The sequence below is a fragment of the Merops nubicus genome, unplaced genomic scaffold (assembly GCF_000691845.1).
Source record: "Merops nubicus isolate BGI_N331 unplaced genomic scaffold, ASM69184v1 scaffold3982, whole genome shotgun sequence".
Lineage (NCBI taxonomy): Eukaryota > Metazoa > Chordata > Aves > Coraciiformes > Meropidae > Merops > Merops nubicus.
Genome location: NW_008594115.1, coordinates 5,640 through 14,537, shown reverse-complemented (window position 1 = coordinate 14,537; position 8,898 = coordinate 5,640). Strand labels below are relative to the sequence as shown.

Below are 8,898 nucleotides of genomic sequence, written 5' to 3'. Positions count from 1 at the left end.
GTTGCGCAGCGCGCTGCCGCAGAGGACGGGCACCCCGCTCCGCGCCAGCGTCACTCTGCGGATGGCAGACCGCAGCTGCGGAAAAGGACCATCTCCTGTCAACACGCGAGCTACCGCTTCGCCTGAAGTGGTACTCCACATACTAGATGTCTGGAGAGATCAGATATTGCTAACAAATCCCCAGAAGTTAAAAAGTATGTTTGCAAACATACACATCACTCATCCAAACTCCTGTCACTGCTTTTCATGAGCTCCAAACCGCAAACCCCAATGTTTAGATGCTATAACAGACAGCAATGCTCTTAAGATGTCCAGACACTGCACGCAGATCTGCAGCTGCTCTTTTTCTAACATTCCTTTTAATCTAATCACATGGTGTCTGAAGATCCAACAAATTCATAGGTTCTACTTTTTTTTAGTGACAATCAGCAGCTTGGACACCAACTGCATTGACTCTACCTGGAAGTTCCATTCACCCTTCCCTAAATTCTTTCACAGCAGTCTAACTTTCAAAAAATCAAACAAACCCTCTTGAATAGAGTACCCTGCTTTTAAAACTCTGCCTAGGATGTCTGAGAATCACAGTGAGTGGATCATCATATAACATTCACACTAAGCTTCAATATACTCTGTGCTAAATACACCCTACTGTAAGTTCACTAAAAAAGCTGGTATGATTTTCTTTCTTGATAAAAAACACACATCTGTAAAACCATAATCTGCATGTACCAAGGAACAAAATCCCCAGATCTTCAGATTAACACCTAGTAAAAACTTGTTTATAAATAAATTTTAAAATTACCTTGTCAGCTGGTATTAAGTCAAAATTTTCACTATATTCTCCTAGAACGAGTTCAGCAAATTCATCATCCAGATCTGCAACCTTCAAAAGAATAGTTCTTTATTATTTGGCATATAGCGGTTTCACAGAGAAGCCACAAAACTTAAGTTATTTAGGATATAGAGCTAAACAGAGCAGGAACAAAGCCTTTAAAGACATCAGAGATCATAAACTCAAACCACAGAAAACTGCAGAAATGAAAGTTTCAAGAAGGGATGGGGGAAAACCAATAAAAAATCAGCTTATAAAGCTGCTGTCAGGCAAAACATCACTGGGAGAGAGAATGCTTGTACTCCTCCCTGAAACTGAAAAAAACTGCAGCCATACAGTGACAGGCATGAAGGGTATAACTGAATGTATTCCAGATCTGAAAACAAGGTGAGGTCTGAAGTAAGCGGCAAGGAAGCTTTGCAGGGCAACAGATACACAGCGGGAAAAAAAAGACAAGCCTTCAGGGCATTTTGACCTTCATCATGGCAAAGGCTTGTAGGTGCAAGAGCTCATCTGTGTTCTCAAACTGTACCACTCAGCCTGACAAACAAATTAACTACTCTTTCACCCTCATCTCACATAGACCCTGTGCACTGTCACAGACCCAGGACATCCTATTTGCAGGAAGGCACTTTGTCCCTTCTAGAGGCTACAACAGCAATTGATCAAATACTGAAATGAATGGTTGATAAGCAATTAAAGTCCAATCAAGCTAACAGTTAAGACATGAGAGATAAAAAAAAGCATTCATTTAATTAAGTGAAAGCAAAGTGTGCAAGATAGCCAGTATTCCAACTACTAAATTTTACAGTGTTCCTGATAAGGAAGGTTAACAGGATAGAAAGCACGTAAAAAAATATTTTATGAACACAAAGTTATCTCAATTATCACACTGCTGGTCCACCTCTTCCTGCTTTAGGAAGGGCCCAGAAACCAAAAAAAAATCAACACTGTTCTTACATGGTTTTCTATCTGACATTTCTGAAGATAAGAGGCTGAGTAATAACACTATTTAAAACCCAGAAATTTTGAAAACCAGATTGTGTATGTGTTTTACTGAACCCGAAGCAATATAAAACTGATTTCTCTACTTACAGTATCTCAAAGGAAACTGAAAGCCTAGCATCATCTGTTTATGCATTGGCAGTGTTACCCAAAGTTGTATGAAAGGCAGCCCTTCCAGCAAAATGGATCGACATCTGAGATAAACACAGTTTAACCACACAGATTTTTGCTTATAAAAGTATGGATACAAACGTAATCACTACTACACTTAAGCTGCATATGAGCCAATTGAATGTAATAAAAAAACCTTTTTACGTGGAGGAAGACTTGCTTAGGTTATCTCAAGTACGACCAACACTTCCAATATTAGATAGATTACACAAAATCATGTGTGACCTTAAAATGCCAGCTACGGGGAGAAGAAAAGCATTCTGGACAAACTATTTCAAATGTCCTCCACTGGTCAACAGAAAAACTATTATTTTACTTCCACTATTCCCTCCATTCTTCACCCCTTCTAGACTGTTAACTGTTCAAAACCTGGTATCAAGTACATCAAGTTTCTATTACCTCTCTTGGTTTCACAGTATGACAATACATATTAAAGAAACACATATTGTTATTTTCTTCTCTCTCCCATGGACTTTTTGGATGGATCTGGAATAAGACTTATGGTGGGATTCAGCTGCCGCTAACAACAGTATTTACTGTGATTCTGACCAGCCTGCACCATCCTATCCAGCTTCCAGCTGCCACTCCAGAAAGGCAGGGATATCCTGCAGGTCCCAGGTTGCAGACCTGTCAGACCTCATATGAATGTCCCAAGATATTTTTTGACATCTAAGACAGTACAAGATGCCATATTAGCCAGCTGAATGGTAGACCTAGTGCCTGTTTTCTTCAGTTCCTCTTTATAAAGCAGGGAGTATTTTCCATTTCCTGTACGTATTCTAGAGCCAGGGAGTCCAGCTCTCTGTATTCAGTATGTTTTGCCATCATGTATTAGCATTTCCAGCATGCCCCACATGTCCTTGACAGATGGAGAGGAAGTCAGAAGAACCTGAAATTACTTCAGTAAGGACAAATGCAGAACCCTGCACCTCAGAGAGAACAATTCCATGCACCAAGACGGAGTGGGGATCACCTTGCTGGAGAGAAGCTCTGCAAAGGCCAAGCGGAGGGTGCTGCTGCGCAGAGCAGCATTAGCCAGCAGCACCCCCTCCACCCAGACAGGCTGACTGCACACTAGGCTGCACCAGCCAGAGCAAGCCAGCACATCAGGGCAAGTGCTGCTTTTGTCTACCCTGCAGATGTGAAGCTGTACCTAAAACACTGTCTGCTTTTAGGTTCCCTGGCACAAAAGAGACTGATAAACCATACGAAGTCCAGTGGAAAACCACTAAGGTGCTTGGAAGGCAGCTGGTGGCCCAGCAAGCGGGGTTTGTCTGACTTGAGAGGCTAAGGCAGGATGCAGATGCTGTCTCTTAGTACTTGAAATAGTGGTGGTGGTGGGCCTGCTTCAGGGGAAAAAGAACCAAATTCTTCTCAGAGGTATACAAGGAAAGGACAAGCAGCACAGCTGTTGCAGGCTGCAACACGGTAAACCCCGTTGGATAAAACCAATAACGTTCCACAGCAAGGACGACTGAGCAGTGGGACAGGCTGCCAGGACAGTGTGCAATCTCCACCCTTAGAGACTTGACAACTCAACTGAACAAGGCCTGAGCAACCTGACCTAAAGATGAAGTTAGCTCTGCTTTGAGCAGGTCACTGCACCAGACACCTCCAGAGGCCCCTTTCAGCCCATTCTGCTATTCTAAATAACGGTTTTGAATATATTAGGTATTTACTTTAGAACTTTACTTGTTCTATTAAGGTATTTCTGGCATCCTGGACTTCTTGGAACAGGTGGGGATCATCAGACTCCAGCAGTGATTTTTGCTCAAAATTTTTGCCATCATCCAAATCAGAAGTAGGTTTCCAAATTATCTGTTCCTTAGTCACAACATCAACCAGTCCTCTGAAGGTCTTGGCTTCCCCAATGGGCAGCTGCAAATAGAGTGGAGACATTAGACAGCTGGAAAAAATTAAGAAGGAAGTTCCATTTGAAGGAAGGCAAACAAACATTTAATTTCTAAGCTTACCTGTAAAAGCAAAGGTTTGGTCTTCAGCTTTTGCTGGATACTCTCAACAGCATATGTAAAACTGTATTAAAACAACAAGTACTAAGTTACACAAAACTTAATGGCATAGGAAAATAGGCTTACCCTTCCTTAGTTACTGCAAAATTAATCCTACAACTACACAGAAACATGCATCTGCATAATCAAAGAAGTATATATTAAGTATTGAGCTTAGAGCAAGCCAATTATGTTAACAGAAAAACCTTAACTTCTTAGATACATTCTCTTACAAGATTTTTAGCAATCGTTAAAAGAACTGTCTAAATACCTTGCCTTGTTTTTGTCCATCTTGTTCAAAAAGCAAATTCGTGGTATCTGATGTTTGTCTGCCTGTCTCCACACTGTCAGAGTTTGGGCCTAAAGCACAAACCAAAACAGGAACATGAGTGCCCACAGCTGAACCAGCCACTCCCCGGTAGCACTGAGGGACTGAGTTCAGAGCACAGAAGGGAGCTGTGCCCAGTGCATCCCCACAATCCTGGATCGAGCAGCACAGAGGGACGCCACAAGCAGCTTTGTCTCGTCTCTTCTCTCAGCTGTTGTCCTTCTGTCCCTCAATGAGGACACACAGGCATATGGGCAAGGAAATATGGAGAGAAACTAAGCATTACAAGGACACATATGGAAAAAACTCAGTAATGTAGAGACTTAAGATTTTATTGACAATTTACTTCAGCACACGCAGGCAAGCATATCTGGGGTTACACATACAACACCAATAACTACTGTTGTTTTGCTAATTGTGTACTGCTGAGCCATTTATGATACACATTTTTATTTTCCTGCACATTTTTAGGAAAAAAAACCCACGAGCAGATATAATTGGGCTGTTGCCTGCTTCAGGTTCATACACAATGGTACCTAAATGCTTTCCAGAGGCAGGTTTAATAATGTGACTCACACTGATCAAGAGTTCTGTCCTCCTCCATCTAGGAAGAAAGTATGTCTCATGGAACATGGTAACTTCACAACAGGGAACTTTTCTACAGGACCGAACTACTGAAACATCTCATGCTATGAAGCCAAATTCCAGCCTGCCTCCACATTTTCTGCACTATGCCCCATAGGTCATGGCAGGCAGGCCACTGAGGAGGCAGAAACTCTGCCTGAAAGTTACTCCTTTTCTACATGAAATCTGAAAATGAGAAATGAACAGATAACCATTTCTTTCCACTGGTGGGGCTAGCCAGAAGCATTCAACATTCCTAAAAGGCAGCAACAACCCATCCCCCCCTCCAATTTTAATAGGAATTCCACTTATTTTCCCCATATTGCCATGGAAATTCCTGTACATTACAGGACTTGAACTTGAATTCTCAGCTTCTCAAAGCTGAATTTTGATCAAAGCATTAAAAGAGTCAACAGAGAGCAACATCTCTGCAGTAGTATTTCAGTCTGATTTAAGCCATTAAACAAGAAAAAAACCCCACACTAGTTACTTTTACCTCAACACCGGCTGAAGCATCAAACACTGCTACTGCTCCATCCAGGACTCTCAAGGAACGCTCAACTTCTACAGTGAAGTCCACATGACCTAAAAAACAATATACCTTTTATACCATCATAATTCAAACAGGCAACATCAATAGGCCACACAATTCTTCTTCAATATTTTTTTTAAAATCCTGCCAAAGCCACCTCCTCTTCACTTGCAGAGAAATACACCCGTCAGTCCTTGAAACACACAAGACTGTTACAGGGCAATCCCAGCACCGGGAGCAATTTAGTGAGCTCACTTTAAACAAGCTGGATTAGGCACCAGCAAACTGTAATTAGCCAAAGCTGAACAGAGCTCAGCAAAGACCTTTTTACTGCCACAATTAAACCAATTAAATACTGTACTATATTTAAAACTAAGATTTACATTCGGTGAAACTCCACCTCACCTCCTCTCCCTTAATAAGGCGTGGTACCTGGGGTGTCAATCAGATTGATTCTGTAGTCCTTCCAGTCGAACGTTACAGCAGCAGACTGAATGGTAATACCACGCTCTCGCTCCTGCACCATGAAATCTGTTACTGTGTCCCCATCATCGACATCTGCAAACAGGAAGCAGGGCTGCAGTTGGGCAAGGAAGCAGTTCAAAAGCTGAAATTGTCTTGGAATGCAGATGCTGAGAGAGATTTATAGTACCAGCTAGTTTATGCAGACTCCCTTTCCAGGGAATAAGTGCCTTGCTCGTCAAAGGCAAGCAATCCCAGTAACCTCTTGGTTGTGCCTAATGCTGGTACCACCATGACCAACTTAGGAAATAAAGTGAAGTCCGAAATCCCAAACTACAGTTTTAAAAAACGTGGCTGCACTGATTGTATGTAATGTGACTGACATTTTAAAATTTAGTAATTAAAAGGTAATTAAGTTAAAACTAAACTTAAACCAAAACAAAACAACAACAAACCAAAGCAAACAAGAGGTTTGGTTTTGCTCATGGTTTTTCTTTTCCCAGTTTTTAATAACAAGAGAAGGAGAAGCAGTTCCACATTTTTGTACATCCAGGCCACCAAGTCATGCAGCCTTGGCTACAGTGACCACAGAATGGTGGAATTCCACGACCCTTAGGGCAACAAGGAGGGTGAACAGCAAGCTCACTACGCAGGACTTGAGGAGAGCAGACTTCGACCTCTTCAGGGATCTGCTTAATAGAGTTCCACATGATAGACGCCTGGAAGGGAAAGGGGCCCAAGAAATCTGGTCAATATTCAAGGACCACCTCCTTCAAGCCTTGGAGCAATGTACCCCAAAAAAGAGGAAAGCCAGCAAGAATGCCAGGAGGCCTGCACAGATGAACAAGGAGCTCCTGTACAAACTAAAGATGCCAAAAGGACGCCTGCAGATAGTGGAAGCTGTGGGGCTCGCGGCCCTGAAGTGAACACTAATGAGAAGCTGGCCAGTGATCAACAGAAGACCAGAGGCTAATGAGAAGTTGGCCAGTGATGTGGAAAATACCCAGGCCAGGTGGCGTGGAAGGAAAAGTACCGAAGATAACGCGCAGCCCCTGATGTACCACCAGGAGGACTTTGGGGACCGTGTGGGTGGCTTGTTATTGGGATAACAACGATTGATGGAGGATGTGAAAAGTAGCCAAAGGAAGACACTGGTTCCAGTAGTTATTTTTGTAAATACATAAATATATCAATAAAAAGCCAGAGTATCGAATAATTGCTGATAGCTTGCAGCTGAGATGTAGCGAAAAAGAATATAAAAGGCAACATGTAACTCAAATAAAGCGGATGATTGTAGCATTCATATTGAGTGTACTGCAGTCTCTCTTCTTCACCGCCAACAGGAAGCAAGGACAGGTAGCCTGGGAAGAATACAAAGAAACTGTCCAAGCAGCCAGCAATGAGGTTAGGAAAGCTAAAGCCCTGATAGAGTTAAATTTGGCCAGGGACAGCATGGGTAACACGAAAAACTTCTACAGGTATGTCAATAATAAAAGGCTAGGGAAGGTGTGGTCCTTCTCTGGAAGGAAAGAGGAAACCTCGTCACAAGGGACAGGGAGAAGGCTGAGGACTTCTTTGCCTCAGTCTTCACCAGCAAGGGCTCCAGCAACACTGCCCAAGTTGCAGAAGGCAAAGGCAGGGACTGGGAGAAGGAAGATCCACCCACTCTGTGTGAAGACTAGGTTCAAGACCATCTGAAGAACCTTACAGGGTACAATTCCATGGGACCCAATAAGATCCACCTGAATCCAAACTGACACATGAACGTGCTAAGCTGCTTTCCATCTTATTTCAAAAGTCATGGTTGTCTGGTGAAGTTCCCACTGAGTGGAAAAGGAGAAACGTAACCCCCATCTTCAAAAAAGAACAAAAAAAAAAGGAAGACCTGGGCAACTACAGGCCAGTCAGTCTCACCTCTGTGCCTGGCAAAATCACGGACCAGGTCCTCCTGACGGCTCTACCAAGGCACATGGAAAATTAGGAGGTGATTGGTGGCAATCAACATGGCTTCACCAAGGCAAACCATGCCTGACAAATCTGGTGGCCTTTTATAGTGGAGTTACAGCAATGGTGGATACAGGAAGAGCAACCAACATCATCTACTTGGACTTGTTCAAAGCATTTGACACTGTCCCACACATCCTGGCCTCCAGGAGAGACATGGGTTTGATGGATGGACCACCTGGTGGATAAGGAATTGTCTGGATGGTTGCACTCAAAGAGCTGCAGTCATCATCTCGATGTCCAAAGTGGAGACCAGGGACAAGTGGTGTTCCTCAAGGATTGGTACGGGGACCTGTGCTGGTTAACATCTGTGCTGGTGACGCAGACAGTGGGATCAAGTGCAGCCTCAGCAGCTCTGCAGACAACACAAGCTGTGTGGTACAGCGGACACAGGGGAGGAAGGGATACCACCCAGAGGGACCCTGACAGGCTTCAGAGGTGGGACCATGACAACTTCATGAAGCTCAACAAGGCCAAGTGCAAGGTCCTGCACCAAGGTCAGGGCAGTCCCAAGAACAAACACGGGCTGGGTGGAGTATGGATTGAGAGCAGTCCTGAGGAGAAACACTTGGATGCTGGTTGATGAAAAACTTAGCATTAACCATCAGTGTGCACCCAGAAAGACAACCTGGACTACATCAAAAGAAGTGTGGCCAGCAGGCCCAGGGAGATGATTCTCCCCTTCTACTCTGCTCTCAAGAGACCCCTCCTGGAGTGCTGTGTCCAGCTCTGAAGCCATCAACACAAGAACACGGATCTGTTGGAGTGGGTCCAGAGGAGGGCCATGAAGATGATCAGAGGCCTGGAACACCTCTCCTGTGAGGACACGCTGACAGAGTGGGGGTTGTTCAGCCTGATATGAGAGGGCTCTAGGGACACCTTATTGTGGCCTTCCAGTATCTGAAGGGGGCCTACAAGCAAGATGGAGAGG

The 8,898-nt window shown here is 43.8% G+C and overlaps 1 protein-coding gene across 1 annotated transcript in view; it reads right to left on the bottom strand.

Moving 5' to 3' along the window:
* GFM2 (G elongation factor, mitochondrial 2) overlaps positions 1 to 8,898 on the bottom strand; it is a 19,813-nt gene that overhangs the window by 5,955 nt on the left and 4,960 nt on the right. Inside the window, 7 exon segments of the mRNA XM_008935625.1 lie at positions 1 to 75; positions 803 to 883; positions 3,701 to 3,886; positions 3,982 to 4,042; positions 4,289 to 4,377; positions 5,466 to 5,554; positions 5,934 to 6,059. The exon segment at positions 1 to 75 is cut by the window's left edge and continues 10 nt beyond it. Of these exon segments, the coding sequence (XP_008933873.1) occupies positions 1 to 75; positions 803 to 883; positions 3,701 to 3,886; positions 3,982 to 4,042; positions 4,289 to 4,377; positions 5,466 to 5,554; positions 5,934 to 6,059 (707 nt within the window).